The sequence below is a fragment of the Ranitomeya variabilis genome, chromosome 3, assembly GCF_051348905.1.
Source record: "Ranitomeya variabilis isolate aRanVar5 chromosome 3, aRanVar5.hap1, whole genome shotgun sequence".
Taxonomy (NCBI): Eukaryota; Metazoa; Chordata; class Amphibia; order Anura; family Dendrobatidae; genus Ranitomeya; species Ranitomeya variabilis.
Genome location: NC_135234.1, coordinates 111309459 through 111330194, shown reverse-complemented (window position 1 = coordinate 111330194; position 20736 = coordinate 111309459). Strand labels below are relative to the sequence as shown.

Here is a 20736-nt window from a genome sequence, read left to right as displayed (position 1 = left end):
GTACATACTCACCCTCTGATGTCTGTCACACGTCCCCCGCCGTCCGCTTCCTGCACTGACTGAGCGTCGGCCGTAAGTGAAAGCAGAGCACAGCGGTGACGTCACCGCTCTGCTGTTAGGGCCGGCGCTCAGTCAGTGCAGGAAGCGGACGGCGAGGGACGCGAAGGTGAGTATGTACTGTTTGTTATTTTACATTTTGCACTGGTAACCAGGGTAAACATCGGGTTACTAAGCGCGGCCCTGCGCTTAGCAACCCGATGTTTACCCTGGTTACCCGGGGACCTCGGCATCGTTGGTCGCTGGAGAGCGGTCTGTGTGACAGCTTTCCAGCGACCAAACAGCGACGCTGCAGCGATCGGCATCGTTGTCTGTATCGCTGCAGCGTCGCTTAGTGTGACGGTACCTTTAGTCGGGCAGTGATAATCTCCTGCTGATAAAACACTTGACTGTATTGAAACTACGGTAAGCTGCCCAGCAAATGACCCATCCTTGGAATTAGGCTCTCTGCCCCTACATCATGCTGCTCTCAAATTAAATGTCACAAACCTTCTCAGATTTGAGAAGAAAAATGGCCTTTTCACGTGACCCGGGCTATAAATCCTTAGAATTTAGTGTATATTTTTTTAATGGCTAAAGTGATGGGTTTCAGTAGTCTGCCAGTAGATGGGTGACATGGTGTCTTGTAGAATTGGCACTGATGCTATGTTTCTGAAGATTACTATTTTTTTTCTGCAGCTGTTGTAATATGATGCATAGGTAAACGCCAAGGCGTTGGGTGTGTGTAGTTATATTCACTAGTGGTAATGCGACATCTACCTGCTGCCCGATCTGTCACACATTCACCTGGCAGCACAGCCCTGCCAAGAGCTGCCACAGCATTTATTTCTGAGGCTAGTCGCCATGGGCAATTCGGACTAGGATGTATGGCCCCTGGATGCCCATCTCTAGGCAAAACGGTTCGCTACAACTTTTAAATGAAGTTTTGTCCCAATAAAAAAAAAAGTGTATATATATATATATATATATATATATATATACTGTATCTGTACTGCAGTGATAACGTTCTGTCCCAAAGTCACCTGACTGCTCTAGCCAATCGCTGGCCACTGCAGTGATGTTTACACGTACGTGACCAGTGAGGTCAGTGATTGGCTGTCATCAGTCAGGTGACCGATATACGGGGAGTTGGTCATGACTACTTGACCAGTAAGAATTGGCTGTGCTGTATTGGTGTGGGATTTAATTTATAAGAAACGATTTTTTTTTCCTCTTACATTTCCTACTTTAGTAGGAACGAGACAGAGGGATGTTCATTATCCAGTGTTCTCTATGGCCTCATTCACACATCAGTATTTGTTTGCCAAGACCAGGAGTGCCTCCAAACACAGAACAATCTCTAGCTTCTCCCTGTAAGCTCCTCTCCTCATTTTCTTCTACAAACAGTGATGCAAATGCTGATGTGTGAACGAGGCCTATGGGAGAGCTGAACTAAAGGGTCTTCAAATGAAACTCGGCAGGTGGGAGCCTTCTTTCCCCATCATTATTTGGGTGGGGGGATGCAGTAGGCCCCTGTACACATTAGACGTCATTGGATCCCACTGCTATTGGTGGGTCTAGCCAACTTCCCTTTAGTGTGTATGGGGCTTTTAAAGAAATGCTAAATGTAAAAACAATATATTTGTCGCTTCTAGTACCACAACCAATATTGAGTTGGAGGAAGGGGATCTTGTCAGTGTCCTAGAAGCCATTTTGCCTTTTTTTCCACCTACAGATCAGACCAGTGTCTCGGACTTGGACCTTGCCCACTGCTCTCCGCTGACATACCCTTTCTCTAGTTGGTCCTTATCCAAAATGGAGGGGATTAGTAGGAACTTGACACCTGACTTCTCTGCCCGGTTTATGAAGTCTGTTTGTTTCTGGAGCTTGTGGAAGGTCTTGCAGTGACAAATGCCTTAGGTCAGGTGGCCGGCCTGTTTTTTTTTTTTTGTTTTGTTTTGTTTATTCCTGATCCACTTATCCAAGTATCAAGGACAGACTTTTTTAGAGGCTAATTGAAAAAAAAAAAGGTGCAACTGAAGGGTAGAAAGTAATAATTTTGTCAATATAGCAGAAAGCTGTTGTGAACCAATTAAAGGGAACCTGTCACCTGCCTCACGCTGCCCAAACCACGGCATGATTGATTTCACGTCTAATTTCCTCTGAAACACTGTTTGGCTTTTCATAGAAAATATCCATGAACAATCTTCCCAGCAGTGATGGATGGGTGTCTGCCTCTTGTGTACATAGGGAGAGATCTATCAATCATCAGCAGTAGGGCTGCGGAGAGCTGTCCGGGGCGGATATTTTAAGCGTATTTTCTCTGACATGCCGGCGCTTTTCACAGAAAAATTCAATTGTGCACCAAGGGTCGGTTTCCTGCTTGGACAGCATGAATCGGGTGAGAAGGCCCTTTTTGTCTGGGCATCTAATGTTGATGATCTATCCTTTGACTAAGTGGTCATCGATATCAATATGGGGATCTGAGGCACCTGATCTCCTCCACCGATCAGCTGGTCTTGGCTTTGCTGGCAGCCAGATGTAGACATTGAATGGAGCTGGACAGCACAGCTGTGTACTATGTGCAGAGGACTGCTGATCAGCTCCTATTCTGTACCCAGACCGGAGCTGTAAGAGATGACCACTGGGTTTCTCTGGCGTCGGACCCACATCTATATGGAGCGCCCACCAGGACCTAGGGGTTACTGGGTCTGGTGGTCATTAAAGGGGAAGTCACGGTGGCAGCGACCCGGACCGTGGCCCTGGGCATCTAAGTAAAAGGGAAAGGACTTTAAAGGGGTATTTGAATAAAGTTTGTTCGTGACGCCACCTGCGGTATTCGGTCAGGGATGACTGACGCTGCTTAAAGGCGTCACTGGGGTGATGTTATGGCAGCAAGGGATGGTACGGCTTCCCACAGGTGAAGCTGGGTCCCCAGGGCTCCCGGTGTAGTAGGGACAGATGGTAGATGGTGTAGAAAGAAAGAGGACACAAGGTTGCAGTCTCTTTACTGATTCAAGGCAGCCACAGTCCAGGGTCCAGATCACGGATGCTGGTGTGGCCCGGCCGGCCTGGACTCAGGAATCCCGTTAGCCAGGTGGGATCAGAAGCCTTCCTTCTAGTGCTGTCTTGTAGTCCCTTGCTGCCTTAGGCCTTACACAAGGTCCACACATTCTCTCTGTCCCCCTGTAGGTAGGACACTACCTGCATGGAAGGTAACGCGAGCCGTTTTACAGGATCTCTAATTATGACCCAGGCTATATGTGTTATTGTGCCTTCGGGTGTTACTGGTGGACAGGTGACTTGAAATTCAGCTCTCCGCTGGTTTCAGCCATGGAGTATGAAGTTACCCCCACAACCTCGGTCTTCCAGCCACCGGTTTCATGCGCTTCAGCGTGGAGGAAGCGCAGTCGCAGCTTCTCTAGCTCTTCACTTCGCCTTTTGCTTCTCTTCCGTTTGTCTCCTACAGACTGCTCTGCTTTCCTCTTTCCATTCCCAGGAGCTGCAGCACCTCACGTAGCTGCACGGCCCCAGCTTTCTTCTCAGACTCTGTGTCTGCTTCCTCTCACTCCACTGACAGACTAACTAACTCCTCCCCCAGACCAGAATATGTATGTCTATATATCTAGGGAAGCTCCCCTGAAACCGGTTTCAGAGCTCCCCCTTCTGGCCTGGAGTCAGAACAGTGTTGTATGTACGGATTACCTGTTAAAGGGATCCTTCCTCGCTTCCAAGCATGACATTACTCTCCCCGAAAGGAAAGCAATGCCACTGTAACAACTGGTTACCTGGGGTGTTACATATATGTTACGGAGAAACAGGGTCAGTGGGTGCTCTCGTCCGCTGACCCGGCTGTCTTTAGCAAGACTGCATGGACCACGGCTCATACCACTGAACGCCCGCTCTATCTCCCCGTGGGCAATACACTACACAGACAACACAGGGTTAAGGTAAAACAGTGTGGCAATACTTTATTGAACCACAACACACAATGGCAAACAGAACAATCCCACCATGACTGGAATTGTTTGGTTACATGGGCGCATATAAAAGATCACTGCGTCTCCATGTATTTCCAGTATGACATGATGTCAGAGCTCCCAGGGTCGCTACTCCATCTGTGGATGAACGCACAGAGAAGGGGTAACGACAAGCATAGGGAGATGACCAAGAACTGTCCATAGAGTCCATACAAGGTCCAAGGCCAGTTGACACGAGAGTCACCACCTGGCTTATCTGACCATCTCCATGGAACCAGGCGACCAGCGCGGGTCCCAACCCTGGCTTTCTCCAAACATATCCATGCTCAGCTCAGTCAGTGTCAGGAAGCAGACGCTGGGGGACGCGCAGGTGAGCATGTACTGTTTGTTTTTTTTACTTTTACGCTGGTAACCAGGGTAAACATCGGGTTACTAAGCGCGGCCCTGCGCTTAGCAACCCGATGTTTACCCTGGTTACCCGGGGACCTCGGCATCGTTGGTCGCTGGAAAGCGGTCTGTGTGACAGCTCCCCAGCGATCAAACAGCGACGCTGCAGCGATCGGCATCGTTGTCGCTATCGCTGCAGCGTCGCTTCGTGTGAAGGTACCTTTACTTCAGACTCCAGGATGTGATCTGAGTCTTTCTAAGCCCAAGGCATGTAAGCCACTCCCAGAATCACCCAGGGTCTCCCAGTCCAACATCAAGATAAAGGCCCCGTCTCACATAGCGATTTACCAACGATCACGACCAGCGATACCACCTGGCCGTGATCGTTGGTAAGTCGCTGTGTGGTCGCTGGGGAGCTGTCACACAGACAGCTCTCTCCAGCGACCATCGATCAGGGGAACGACTTCGGCATCGTTGAAACTGTCTTCAACGATGCCAAAGTCCCCCTGCAGCACCCGGGTAACCAGGGTAAACAGGGGCGGATTATAAGAGGGTCAATATGGGCGGTAGCCCAGGGCCCAGTGGTGTGGGGGGGGCCCTGGGCTACCGCACAGATTGACCGCCCGAGTACTGCGAATGCCCGCCGCCGCCGGCATTTATGTGCCCCCAGACCCGGTGGGCAGAGAGAGGGGGGCCGGCATCGGGCCTCTTCTCATCTGCTCACCGGGCCCCTTCCGGCGTTGCGGCGCTTTCCTATTGAGGTGCGGGCGCTCGCCCGCACCTCAGTAGTTAACAACAGCCGCCAGCCAGCCAATTGGAGGCTGGCAGCTGAAGTCGGCCGCAGCGCACACGTCGCCGGCGTCTGACGTCATTGTCAGTCGCCGGCGAGTGTGCGCTGCTGGAGGGAGCTGCTCGCCGCTGGAGCGCTGGTAAGGTGAGGAGAACTCTTTTTTTTTTTTTTTTTGCGAACGGCAATGCTGAAGACACTGGGGGCAATGCTGGAGGCACTGGGGCAGATTGCTGGACACTGGGGGCAATGCTGGAGACACTGGGGGCAATGCTGGAGACACTGGGGGCAATGCTGGAGACACTGGGGGTAATGCTGGAGACACTGGGGGTAATGCTGGAGACACTGGGGCAGATTGCTGGACACTGGGGGCAGATTGCTGGAGACACTGGGGGCAGATTGCTGGAGACACTGGGGGCAGATTGCTGGAGACACTGGGGGCAGATTGCTGGAGACACTGGGGGCAGATTGCTGGAGACACTGGGGGCAGATTGCTGGAGACACTGGGGGCAGATTGCTGGAGACACTGGGGGCAGATTGCTGGAGACACTGGGGGCAGATTGCTGGAGGCATGGGCAGAATGTAGACACACGGCATGATTGGAGACACGGGGCAGGATTGGATCATGGGGCAGGATGGATACGATGGAGACAGATGGGGCAGGATGGGGAGATCATATGGTGTAGAATGGATACTCATGAGGGCAGGATGGGAGAACATATGGCTGGAGCCAGGAATGAGACACACGGGGCCAGGGTGGGGAAAATTATTACCATAGGGGCTAATTAAGGGATATTATTACTGCAGTGATGTATTTATTTTATTTATTGAGTATACTGTTTTAAATGGGAGGGGGGGCGGTCCTGTTACTGTGCAGAGTGACACTATATCGCCTTTTTTTCTCCATGTGGTGTAATGTAGAAGTTGTGAAAAATTAAGTAATGTGTTCTGCGAGCAGAGCTCTAGATAACTATGTTATTTCCTGCAGAAATTAGTCCTGGCTGGAAGAAATGATGGCGGTCTGTGCTGGATGAAAGATGGAGGACTTCACCCAGAGACGTCACTGGTGAGTCAGTGTTACCTATACACTGACACTATACACTGTATACTATATACAGAGGTCCTGTGTACAATGTCACCAGTGATCACTGTATTACCTGTACACAGACACTGCATACTAAGTACAGATCTCCTGTGAATACTGGCACTTGTGATAGTATTGTGTTTTTGGTTTTTTTTTAATTACTAATCAGTATTGTAGTATTCAGTCACTATGTGGTGGTAATATGTGGTCTGGAAATGGTGTGGTATTTGTCCCTTGAATGTGCTATTTGGTCACCAAGTGGTGGTAATATGTGGTCTTGACCTGGTGCGGTGGTATTTGTTCCTTGTATGTGATATTATTGGTCAAAATATACCTAAATTGTATTGCAGATTTCAACAAATATTTAATAGGTTACAGTAGAGTAGGGCCATTTTTCCGGAATAATCTGGTTCGGGTATCACATGACCCCCGTCACATGACCGGGGGGGGGCCACAGTGTCTGAACAGCCCGGGGCCCTGGCTACCCTTAATCCACCCCTGAGGGTAAACATCGGGTTACTAAGCGCAGGGCCTTAGTAACCCGATGTTTACCCTGGTTACCAGCGTAAATGTAAAAAAAAACAAACCGTACATACTCACCATCTGATGTCCGTCAGGTCCCTTGCCGTCTGCTTCCTGCTCTGACAGTGCCGCCGTACAGTGAGAGCAGAGCGCAGCGGTAACGTCACTGCTGCGCTCTGCTCTCACTTTACGGCCGGCGCTCACAGTCAGAGCAGGAAGCAGACGGCAAGGGACCTGACGGACACCGGAATGTGAGTATGTACGTTTTTTTTTTTTTTTTACATTTACGCTGGTAACCAGGGTAAACATCGGGTTACTAAGCGCGGCCCTGCGCTTAGTAACCCGATGTTTACCCTGGTTACCAGTGAAGACATCGCTGGATCGGTGTCACACACACCGATTCAGCGATGTCAGCGGGACCTCAACGACCAAAAAAAGGTCCAGGCCATTCCGACACGACCAGCGATCTCACAGCAGGGGCCTGATCGCTGGTACGTGTCACACATAGCGAGATCGCTACTGAGGTCGCTGTTGCGTCACAAAACTTGTGACTCAGCAGCGATGTCGCTAGCGATCTCGCTATGTGAGACGGGGCCTTAAGGCAAACAATGATGATGGGATTAAGTAGCACTATTAGGCCATGTGCACACGTTCAGTATTTTTCGCATTTTTTTCGCTATAAAAACGTGAAAAAAGCTTACATATGCCTCCCATTATTTTCAGTGTATTCCGCATTTCTTGTGCAAATGTTGCATTTTTTTCCGCGAAAAAATCGCATCGCGGAAAAAAAAGCAACATCTTCATTAAATTTGCGGAATTGCGGGGATTCCGCACACCTAGGAATGCATTGATCTGCTTACTTTCCGTATGTGGCTATGCCCACCATGCAGGAAGTACGCAGATCATGTGCGGTTGGTACCCAGGGTGGAGGAGAGGAGACTCTCCTCCACGGACTGGGCACCATATAATTGGTAAAAAAAAAAAAAAAAAAAAGAATTAAAATTAAAAATAGTCATACTCAACTTTGATGGCCCCCGGAGTCTTCCCGCCTCTCATCGGTGCACGCTGCCGCTTCCGTTCCTATAGATGGTGTGTGTGTGTGTGAAGGACCTGAGATGACGTCGCGGTCACGTGACCGCGACGTCATCGAAGGTCCTGCACACACCATCTATAGGAACGGAAGCCGCTGAGGAGATCAGCTGTCTGCAGGTGAGTATAACCATTTTTTTTATTTTTTTATTTTTTTTAAACATTCTATCTTTTACTATTGATGCTGCATCTATAGTAAAAAGTTGGTCACACTTGTCAAACACTATGGTTGACAAGTGTGACCAACCTGTCAATCAGTTTTTCAAGCGATGCTACAGATCGCTTGGAAAACTTTAGCATTCTGCAAGCTAATTACGCTTGCAAAATGCTAAAAAAAGCCAAAAAAACGGGAAAAAAACGCAAAAAAAAAGCGGATTTCTTGCAGAAAATTTCCAGTTTTCTTCAGGAAATTTCTGCAAGAAATCCTGACGTGTGCACATACCCTTAGCATATAAGCACACATCAATAAACAAAGCCCAACACACTCAATGTACAGTCACCATTACAGACACAGTATGTTAGATAGTATATCAGTGGGCATCCTGACCCACCAGACACAAACACTCAAATGCACAAGCCAATATACAGATGAAGAGCCAGTACTTATTGGTCTGCAAAAACGTAGCTGTCTGGGTAATTAAGATACAATCTGGTTTCTTCACAATATATATATTTTAATTATCCCAATAAAGATGGTAGTTGGACAGACTATATACCTCCATTGGACTTTCTCCATATGATTGTATAAATATTTGAGGGTCCAAGTTCTATTATTATATACTAAATACACCAAATATATAGAAGTAAAAATATAAATCAAATTTTATTACATACCATGTATTTCCAAAATATATCAAATGAAGTTTACTATTAAAACATTGGTGTCCAAAGTGAAGATGCAAAAATACATGGGTAGCAGGTCATAATGTTACTTAAGATCAGAACAGTAAAGATGTGATATCTGAAATCAGGAGCAGAAAATGCCTATAGGAGACACAAGCAGAGGCCAAAATGTATATCTAAACATGAAATAGTTACGGTAACAATATTGGATTGAAGTTCATGCTGTGTCCTCCCCAACTGCGGGCAAAGCCGAAAAGCATTAGTGCGCATGTGCCAGCGCACTATGTCCCGGAAGTATTTCGCTGTATTCCGGGACATAGTGCTGCAGCGCATGCACACTAATGCTTTTCGGCTTTGCCCGCAGTTGGGCAAAGCATAATGCGCGTGCGCAAGGCAAGATTGCCTTGCGCAGGCGTGTACTACGGAGGACACAGCATGAACTTCAATCCAATATTGCGGCCAGCATGCAGCCAGCGGGCAAGGAAAGGGTGAATCAAACACCTGAAAACCCCGCCCATATGACTGCAAACCTGTCCCGCCAAATTCAGGTGACAGGTTCCCTTTAATCCATCGTGTGTTGCAAGTGTCTGATGGGCAGATCCTTAATGTCCTGAGCTCTCTACACTAGGCACAGAACTAATCCCCTCTGCTCCTGAGAGACTGCTCTAGTATCCACCAGGGGACTGCAAAATGTCAGTAGAGGCGAGAGTTGGGTGCAGCTCTGAGAGCCCTGGACACTTCACATGGAGGACACGCCCACTGGACTCTTACAAACTATCTCCTGTCCAGCGATATCAAAACTGTAGACATTCCTTTTAAATAAAAGGATAAAGGGAAGTTGGTCAGAAGTATCTCAATAGCTGAAGTTTAATAACACGCCAGGTAATGAAGGATGGAAGTTACACGCCAATCAGTCATACTTCTTCCACGTTTCCAGCTGAACAGTTTTATTGACGTCAAGTGAATTAAAATGGATTTTTTTTTCTGCTTTTCATCAGACGGTTGTCGTTATATTTCACGGATAACAAGTACTCTACGTGATTCATCCATAATTCATTCGCCATCCCTGGCATCCAGCCATGACAAGGGTTATTTTACTTCTTGCTGTAAATAAATAACGGATGCCGTATCTACAGATTCTCTCTGCCGTCTGTGATCTGACAAGTGATTGCTCTTTTCATTTTTCTAGTCCGGGACAAGATTTTGTTCATTAGTGGTAGGACACTTAGATAATATTGACTGGCATGCAGTTGGGCTTTGCTTCTGGGTCACAAACAATTGATTACTGCGCTTTTAAGTTGCTCCTTTTATGCAATAAAGAATTAAATTAAATTTAGTTCATTATATATGCCATTATGAGATTGGATACGGGTCATTGAACGTATTATCCTCTATTCATAGAAAGCTCCTTTCCTTATTGCCAGAAAGGCTTTCAGACGCTCCAGTGCCAAGCAGAAGCACTCATGTATATGTGGCCAAGGACTTAAATTTTTTTTTTTTTTTAAAGTGTGTGTGTGTGTGTGTGTGTATATATATAATATATATGTATATATGTGTATATATATGTCGTGGCCTCTGTCTGTCACGGAAATCCAAGTCGCTGATTGGTCGCGGCAAAACGGCCACAACTTATCAGCGACGGGCACAGTCCGGAGGCAAAATGGCCGTTCTTTCCTCCCCGCAGTCAGTGCCCGCTCCATAATCCCCTCCAGTCAGCGCTCACACAGGGTTAATGGCAGCGGTAACGGACCGCGTTATGCCGCGGTGTAATGCACTCCGTTACCGCTGCTATTAACCCTGTGTGACCAACTTTTTACTATTGATGCTGCCTATGCGGCATCAATAGTAAAAAGATCTAATGTTAAAAATAATAATAATAATAAAAAAAAAAAATCGTTATATACTCACCGGCCGTCAGCCCCTGCATCCAAAACAGGCCTTTCCCGCTCCTCGCGACACTCCGGTGACCGCGCCATGCATATATGTATAATTTTTAAATGTTTTCCTTTTTAATGACGGATTACATTGATCCTGTATAAGCTTTATATTGCTTAGAATGTAACTGTTCTTTTCATTTTATAAATCAATAGTACACATGAAAATAAGCAACTTTGTAATAGATCAGAGAAATCTGCTTTTTTTTTTTCTATACCTGGACTGATCATTTATTTTCAATTCCTGGGTAAAAATCTGTATTCAGTGAAGACAGATTGTCCATTCTTCTTTTGGGTTTTCTATCTCCTATCTCAGTAATGTAACAAACAGTACTAATCAAGGGTGTATAAGTACATGGTAGAAAATGCATATACTTAGATGATAAAATATAGCCAACCGGATCCTTCAATATCCACTGATGCAAATAAATATAACAAAAGTATATAAAGTGCCAATAGTGCAATGGGTGAAATGAATACCATTTTACTGTTTTGTGACTATCTATACATGAGATCTATAAGGTGTATTTAGCAAGTTGCAATCCTGTAACCTTCTTGTTTCCTACATGTGGTACTAGGTCGTCGTCCCTCTTTCTTTTTGCGTCATTAATATCTAGTTATTATTATTGTCTTGTAACTATTAATTATTTTAGAATATCTCAATAAAATTTATATTTTTTTATATTTTATTAGCTCTGGTGTCCATTCTTCTTTTGGGTTTTCTGTGGTTTTCGTATGGCTGAGCTCATACAGTAATTGCCCTATCTTTCGGTTTATTGAGATAGGAGATAGTAGTTGGTGTTTGTAAGATTTAATGTAAAAGGGAGGAGCTCTTCCTTTAGCTCCTCCTTTTCCCCCTCTTCATAGGAGATGGCAGCTTCTACCCATAGCACCCTATCTCAGTAATGTGACAATCTTTTCACTGAATACAGATTTTACCCAGGAATTAAAAATTAATAATTAGTCCCGGAGGAGAAAGAAGTAGATTTCTCTTATACAGTGGGTGAAATCAATATTGAACACGTCACCAATTTTCTAACTAAATATATTTCTAAAGGTGCTATTGACATGAAATTCCCACCAGATGTCAGTAATAACCCGTCCAATCCACACAAAGAAATCAAAACTGTAAATTAAGTTTTGTAATACTGAGAAATTGAGAAATGGCACGTAGAAAAAGTATTGAAAACATGAAGTCATTGCATCAGCTGAAATCTATTGGTAGTTAGAAAGCAATCCTGGCACTTAAAAAAATAAATAAATAAAAAATAAAAATATCAGCTGGTTCAACTGATGGCCTATAAAAAGGTGTCTCATTTCCAAGGTTCTACAAAAGAAACATCTCGTGTAAAACCAGTAAGGTGTCTCAAGACCTTCACAACCTTATTGTTGCAAAACATACTGATGGCATGGATTACAGAAGAATTTCTAAACTACCGAAGGTTCAAGTGGGGAATGCTGGGGCCATAATAAGGAAGTGAAAAGAACACCATTTCACCATAACCCGGTCACGGTCAGGTGGTATCTATATTTCAGCTAGAGGTGTAAAAAGAATTATCAGAAGAGTTGTCCAAGTCAGGACCACCTGTGGAGAGATACAAAAAGACCTGGAATCAGCAGGTACAATTGATTCTAAGTAATGCACTCTTTTACCCTTTGCCATGACAGCACCCCACATGAGAGAGAGAGAGAGAGAGGGATCCGCCCATAGGAACAGGAAACCTACAGAATAAAAGGAGGCGGTCCCCTCTCCTCCTCAGTTTAGGTTTCCTGTTCCTATAGGAATCCGAAGTACCTACAGTCCAAGAGGATTCCTGGGCCATGCACCCGCCTGCGTCGGTTCTGAGGGAACGGCAGGGGCTGCGGTTCCAGAAGCAGCGGCGGGGGAGCCCCTGCTTGCAGCCTCCCCCCTCGTCTGGCCAGCCATCCATGGTCCGGGTCCGGTCTCCGCTGGTCCGCCCGGCTCCATGAGGATGCGCGCCCTGCAGCGGCCGGCTTAATATCCACAGCCGCAGCATGGTGAGAGAGAGTGGCGCGTCTAACCTGGAAGTCGCCGGAGCACTTCCGGGTTAGGTTCGGGGAGGCAGGAGATTCGGCACCGGATTCAAAAGCGGCTCTGACATCGGACCGGTGTGTGTGAGTATGGCTTCACCGGCCGACGAAGCGCACTTGCCTGCAGCAGAGCAGCGTTCTCCCAGCAAAGAGAGAAGTGCTAGGAGCAGCACTGAAAGTGGTGGTCGACCTCCAGAAAAGAGATCTACCACCAAACTAAAGGATCACTTGCTGAAAAATCCGCCTCCAGAACCGGTACCGGTCAGCTTCACTGGGTGAGTTTTTAAAAAAGCCTCTTCCTATATGCTGATATATGTTCCTCCTGTATCCGCTTCCTCTAGACTAAGAAAAGGACACACAAGTCCAAGCACAAGGAATGTGCCTTATGTACGCAGCCCCTTCCGGATTCGTATGCTAAAAGGTTGTGCTCAGAATATATTATGCTAACCTTACGGCAGGAGAATATAATTACTCCATCTGATGTTAGAGCCATAATCCGGGAAGAAATGCAGGGTTTGGCGCAGACAAGTAGCACCAGTACCCGCCAACCAAGCAGGTCCCGATCTCCAGCAAGTTCAGAATCAGAGGATGTACATAGATCCTCAGACGAATCTGGATCCCAGCCGAGTTCATCCGAGAATGAAGGGGGGCTTTGTCTACCTAACAGCAGTATAGACAACTTAGTAAAATCTGTCAGAAGCACGATGGGGTGCCCAGATGAGAAAGGAAAAAAATCAGCTCAAGACATCATGTTTGCGGGGTTAGGACAGAAAAAATGTAGATCCTTCCCCGTCATACCCACTATTAAAGAACTAATTAAAAAAGAATGGGATAAGCAGAATACAAGGGGTTTCCTACCATCATCCTCTAAGAGACGCTATCCCTTCAGCGATGAGGAACTAAATTCCTGGTCAAAGGTTGATGCCGCAGTTGCTTCAACTTCTAAACAATCGGTCTTACCAGTTGAAGATTCGGGGGTCCTAACAGACCCGTTAAACCGTAAGGCAGAAGCCTTACTAAAAAGATCGTGGGAAGCTAACACGGGGGCATTCAGGCCAGCTATTTCTAGTACCTGCACCGCAAGGTCACTACTAGTGTGGATGGAACAGCTGGAGGAGCAAATTAGAGGTAGAACTTCGAGAGAGTCAATCTTGCCGAAAATCCCTCTAATAAAAGAAGCGATAGCATTCCTGGCAGATGCCTCTGTGGATTCGCTACGCCCAGCAGCCAGATCAGCCGGCCTAGTAAACACAGTCCGGCGAGCACTCTGGTTAAACTGGAAAGGGGACGCACTGGCAAAGGCAAAACTTTGTGCGATCCCTTGCCAGAGTGAGTTCCTTTTTGGGAAAACATTGGATGAGCTCCTAAATAAAGCGGAAGAGAGAAAGAAAGAAAGACTTCCCTAATCAATCTCTTCCATCTTACAGGAGAGCCTTCAGAAGACGCCCCTTTACCAGAAACAAACCGTTTGAGACTCAAAGGGAGCGCTGGGAGACAAAGGATCCAAAACCAAAAGGTGCTCTGTTTAGCGGATCCTATAATACGAAGCATAACAAGTACCGCTGACCATGAAGTGGGCGGCAGATTATAATTTTTCTTTCCTAAATGGAAACCACATCTAGCCAATGGATTCTGGACATTATTCAATACGGTTTAAAATTGGAGTTTGATCGAATCCCTTGGGATTCTTTTGTAGTAACATCACCAAAAGGACAGGAACAACAAAGGGCTCTGGAATCAGAGATCCTATCTCTTCTATCTAAAAGAGTCTTGATATAGGTTCCCCAGGATCAAGAAGGGAGGGGGTTCTATTCCCCTTTATTTTTGATCAATAAACCAGATGGTTCATTCAGAACCATCATAAATCTCAAAAAATTTAAATTCTTTTTTTGCGTAATCATACTTTTAAAATGGAATCCATTAGTTCTACCATCAAACTTTTGTTCCCTAGATGTGTCATGGCGGGGATAGACCTAAAAGATGCCTACTATCATCTCCCTATACATGCTGAACACCAGCAGTGCCTAAGGGTAGCAGTCATCCTAGCGGGACAGGTTCGTCAGTTTCAATACATAGCAATGCCCTTTGGGCTTTCGATGGCTCCCCGCATCTTCACAAAAGTGATATTAGAAGTGATGGCTCATCTACGCCAACGGGACACTTCAATAATACCCTACCTAGATGATTTTCTAGTAGTAGGAAATTCTATACCTCAATGCAATATTCGATTATCTAACACGATCTCGTTCCTACAGGAGATGGGTTGGATCATCAACTTCAAAAAGTTGAGGCTGAATCCAGAAACGCTTCAAATATTTCTAGGAATCCAGCTAGACTCCGTAAGTCAGAAATGCTTCCTTCCACAGTCAAAAAGATTGACTATACGATCAAAAGTGTCAGAGGCAATGGAAAACCCCCACATGACACTAAGGAAAGCTATGTCCTTACTGGGATCATTATCCTCATGTATTCCAGCTGTACCGTGGGCTCAATTTCATACCCGTCAATTACAGTATGAAGTATTATCGGTTCAGGTAAAAGGACATCTGGAAAGTAAACTAACTCTTTCCAGGGATGTCATAGAATCTCTATCCTGGTGGCTAGATATGGAGCACCTTTCAAAGGGTGTACCATGGATAATAGACCCTTCTAAGATTACCACCGATGCCAGCCCTATGGGGTGGGGTGCACATATGGAGAATGATCTGGCCCAAGATATCTGGCATCAGGCAGAATTAACATGTTCTTCCAATTGGAAAGAATTAAGAGTGGTAGAATATGCCTTAAATCATTTTCTTCCACAGATTCAAGGAGCACATGTAAGGGTTTTCTTGGACAATTCCACCACAGTGGCATATGTGAACTGTCAAGGTGGTACACGGTCAGGAAGTCTGATGACCATAGCAGCAGACCTCTTCCAGCTAGCAGAGACTCATATCGCATCCCTAACAGCCCTACACATCAGAGGTGTAGAAAACATCAAAGCAGACTACCTCAGCCGAAACATGTTACGCCAAGGGGAATGGACCTTAAACAGATCCATATTCAGAATGATAACAAGAACATGGGGTATACCACAAATAGATCTGTTTGCCACAAGAGACAACAGACAAGTAAAAAGGTTCGCTTCCCTGAACTTCATGGATCATCCAGACATGTTGGACTCTCTTCACCACCCTTGGAAGTTCAAATTGGCATATGCCTTTCCTCCGATGTCTCTGATTCCACTAGTGATCAGAAAAATCAGGAGGGAACGAGCAAGAGTAATCCTCATTGCACCCGTTTGGCCAAGGAGACCATGGTTCTCTTGTCTCCAGATCATGTGTCTGTGACCCATGGATTCTTCCATCAAACAAGGAGCTGCTGTTCCAGGGCTCCTTTTTCCACCCGCAAGTGAAAGAATTAAAGTTATCGGTAAACACCCTAAGAGTTCAGATCTCCGCATTAGGAGCCCTATATGGATACAATATAGCAGAGGTGGATCTCCAGATTTATTAAGTCTTGTGAACGTAGTAACCCGGTCCATATTCCCCGTCTACCTCTGTGGGATTTAAATCTAGTACTGGAGGCCTTAACCGGCTCCCCATTTGAACCACTAGATTCCATACCTCTAAATGTCCTGACATATAAAGTAGCCCTATTGGTAGCTCTAACCTCAGCCAGAAGGGTTAGCGACATCCAGGCCCTATCAGTAGACCCACCTTTCTTACTAATATTTCAAGATCGGGTAGTCCTAAAACCAGACCCCTCATACCTGCCTAAGGTGGCATCCACCTACCACAGATCACAGGAAATTTTTCTCCCTTCCTTTTTTGATTCCCCTGTAACTCCAGAACATAAGTTCCACACCTTAGATGTCAGAAGAGCCATCCTGACCTATATAGAAAGGTCTCAGACATGGAGGCAGAGTAGGGCTCTGTTTGTCTCCTTTCAGGGCCACAAGAAAGGACATGGGGTCACAAAAGCTGCCATATCTCGGTGGATCAGAGAAGATATCTGCTTGGCCTATGCATCAAAAGGCGAGATTCCTCCAGTGGGTATAAAAGCACATTCAACACGAGCCATGGCTTCCTCCTGGGCGGAACAAGCCGATGTACCGATCCATTTAATATGTAAGGCCGCAACCTGGTCAACACCTTCTACTTTTTACAACCATTATAGACTTGATCTATCTACATCTTCTGACCTGACCTTTGGTAGAGCTGTTCTTAGTACAGTAATCCCACCCAGATAATGACTCTCTGAAAATCTCTCATGTGGGGTGCTGTCGTGGCGAAGGGTAAAAAGCTGGATTACTTACCAGTAATGCTCTTTTAATGAGTCCACGACAGCACCCATTTACTACCCTTTCAAATTTTGCACAATTTCCTTCTTTTAAGCTCACAAATAATGGTTGTATAGAGTTTAAGACATTTGTAATTGCTGATTATGAGTTAATACTAAAACTTTGTGGTTCCCTTTATACTCTGAAAACTAAACTGAGGAGGAGAGGAGACCGCCTCCTTTTATTCTGTAGGTTTCCTGTTCCTATGGGCGGATCCCTCTCTCTCATGTGGGGTGCTGTCGTGGACTCATTAAAAGAGCATTACCGGTAAGTAATCCGGCTTACCTCCATGGACTGTGTGCACGCTCGCCACCAAGACCCTATTGCTGAACAAAAAGCATGTTCTAGCATGTTTTATGGCACGCTTAACTACATTTAGACAAGCCTGTGAATTACTGGGATAATATATGCAAATTGCCTCTTCTGAGGAAAAGCGGACTTAACTCTATAGCGCCACCTGTTAGAAGTAGCGATCTTACAAGTCACAATCAACCCTTTAACGAGTCGTGCAGTATGACTTAGGATAAAAGCCAAATCAGTATCTCAATTCGCAGACACGGTGTTTTGGCCTGTTGGCCCTCATTAGTGTGAAGCATGAGAACTAATTTGGCTAGGTGAGAGGCTCTGGACTGGGGTCTAAGGGGTAACGTTTCTCCTTATGATAATATAGTCTGATCAGATGAGACCAAAGTTTAACTCTTTGATGTCAGAATACACACAATATTTGGAGGTCAAAAGGCACTGCATATCACCCCAAACCACCATACCAAGAGTGAAGTTTGGAAACATCATGTAATTGAAGGGAGGACAAATATGCCAAGACATTCTTGATAATTTGCTGTCACCTATCAGGATGATGAAAATGAAATTAAGGAGGACATCCCAAACACACAGCTAAGGAAGCTCTCCATTGGCACCGGAGTAAGGAAAATAAAGCTGCTAGAATGGCCCAGCCACTCACTTGACCTAAATACAATAGAAAATTTTATGGAAGTAACTAAAAGCTCAGTTCATAGCAGCCCACGGAACCTTCAGGATCTGAAGTGTGAGGAAGAATGGACCAAAGTGCATGCAATGCATGTGACCAGTGTCTCTATACAAGAGGCATCTTGAAGCTGTTATCACCAGTAAAGGCTTTTGTACGAAGTATTACATACATTTCTGTAAGCGTGTTAAATAACCTTTTTTTTTTTCTATCATTTCTCTTTACACATAACTTTAATTTATGGACTTCTATAGTTGGATTTCTTTGTCTGTGTGGATTGGATGGGGTATCGACATCTGGTGAGAATTACATGCCAGTAGCACCTTTACAAATATATTTACTTAGAAAATTGGTGATGTGTTCAATACTTCACCCTCTGAGTTATGATTCTTATTTTCACACATTTTATTGATGTATACAATATCTTTAAATAACGGTTATTCTTTAAAGTGAGCACTTTTCAAGGGCACTTTCCAATACCATTTACGTTGTCATGAAGGAGTTTGCAAATCAGCAATGATATTCATATATTCTATGGGATGTTATCATTCAGCTACTCCAGGAAATTCTACCACAAACACCAACTGCAGTAATGAAGGCTGAAAGGAAATGTTGGCGTAAGTCAATGCTGGCTATAAAACAATTTTGTAAATTTAAGAGAACATGTTGCCTTTTTAGATATAATAAAAAATCCCTCCCCCTCCCCCTCCCTCTCACTCTCACTCTCCCATTGCCTGTTCATGCGGTTTTTAAAAATTTGTATCTAGCACAAAATAAATACTTGATAGAGCAGGTTCAAGCTAGTCCTCAATTTTTTTTAGCATCTGTTGGAGTCCTAGAAATTAAAACACCACTGATTAAACATTTATGGCTTATTAGGTGGATATTGCATAAAATATGATAAAGCTGCTCATTACTTTAATAAAGCTTTAAGGAACTATAAGGTTTGTCATGATTATAATACCATATTCCTATGTTGACCCCTTTTATACGGTCAGGACCTACTTACCATCGGATATTGGTGCCTCCCCAATTCCATGACTGATGTCAGGGAAGAGCGGATTGATATATCTACTTGCCAATCCTTCTCTCTCCTGACATAAGTCATGGAATTGGGGAGGAGGACTTTGACATGTCTACTGCCCAAAGTCCAGTACTTTATTTTCAGGGAATATAAGTGCAGCGCCCCCACTGCCGCAGGGCCGAGGGGTACCCGGTACCGGGCCTTTGGGTCTCTGCTCTGGGGTTGTCACGGTGGCTAGACCCGGTCCGTGACCCTGCTGAGGGGCGCCCAATGAAAGGTGTGGATGGTGGTGGTAGTGCGGTGCAGTGCTGGTCACAGTAAATAACGAGGACACCAGGTTGCAGTCTCTTTACCTCTTTACTGAAGGCTTCAGGATCCTCAGTCCGGATTACGGTTAACCAGGCTGCGCAAGTCCGGCCGGTCCGATGGCACCTCCAGAGTTCCCTTTTCAGGTGGAAATCTGTGCCTACCTTCTAGCGCTTGTGTGTTGCGGTCCTCCCCTGCTGTGCTCACGGGATAGTCCCCACAACTGTTGTCTGTTTCTCGTGTTCCCTCACAACTGGATTCTGATGTTCTTCTTCGTCCCCCAGATGATATGGCTAGGACGCACCCGTATGACGGGTAGGCTCGGAGCTCTTCCTGGACCCTAGTGTCGCCCTTCTCCTAGTGTGCCCCCCATGTCTTCATAGGTGATTGGTGTGAGACAGCCCGCCTATAGCTGACTGTCCTGCCGTAGGTTTGAAGTATTGCTTGGAGCCTGATACTTCCTCGGCGTTCCGGCCACCGGCTACGCGCCTCAGTAGGATGTTGCCTCGTCTTACAGCACGACTCCTACTGGTATTCTCCTTGTTGCGTTGATCTCGTTTCTCACTCAGCACAATATACCTCGCTTCTTGTCCTTTCTTAGGGTACCGCCGCTATATCGTGCAGGCGCGGTCCCGTAACGTTCTCTCTTCGCTAGGCCTCTGTCAGGATCCCACCCCTGACAGGGACCCCTCTGAATCTTCCCCTACAACACCCTCTGCCACAAGGTGTTGCCTGGTTCCAACCCAGTCAGCTTTCTCAACTAACTTCCTATCCAACCCCCAGTTTTACCAGACTGAGGAGTGGCCTAATGCATAGTGCCCTTAGCTCCCCCTGGAGGCCAGGCTGTGAAATGTATTGGTGTCTGTGATACCTGGTCAGATGAACTCCTTCAGTGCCATCAGACGTACCATAGCCCCCCATAGCGGCAGAGCAACAGTACTGCAACGACCAGGACTCTGGGGCGCTGCATAAGCCGCTGTCAGACGTGTTTGGCAGCAGCTTTCTCCTCTCCCCATTAAAAACAAAAACGCTTTACTGCCTCTGAGCCGAGTGTTCACGTGTATGGGGGAGTTGGAAGAGATGGCGGCGTGCAGCCAGCTATGTCATTTGTATATATTGTATATATTTGTTGTCTTCACAATCTAGTTATGACATTGTCATTGAGGATGTCACTGATTTTTGTATCTGTCAGGTGGAATCGCGGGAGGAATTGAAATATGCATCACATTCCCTACAGAATATGTCAAGACCCAGCTTCAACTGGATGAGCGGGCCAATCCTCCTCGGTTCCGAGGTGTAGGTAAGAATTTAATAAGACGATTACAATGTAATCACTGGGCTTTCTGTGCACTTGTAGATATGTTGGATAATTAATGCCATGTG

General features: G+C 45.8%; 1 protein-coding gene across 1 annotated transcript in view; it reads left to right on the top strand.

Moving 5' to 3' along the window:
* LOC143815377 (tricarboxylate transport protein, mitochondrial-like) overlaps positions 1-20736 on the top strand; it is a 44528-nt gene that overhangs the window by 5056 nt on the left and 18736 nt on the right. Inside the window, exon 2 of the mRNA XM_077294508.1 lies at positions 20546-20653. Coding sequence (XP_077150623.1) covers positions 20546-20653 — 108 coding nt within the window. The remainder of the gene's footprint in view (positions 1-20545; positions 20654-20736) is intronic.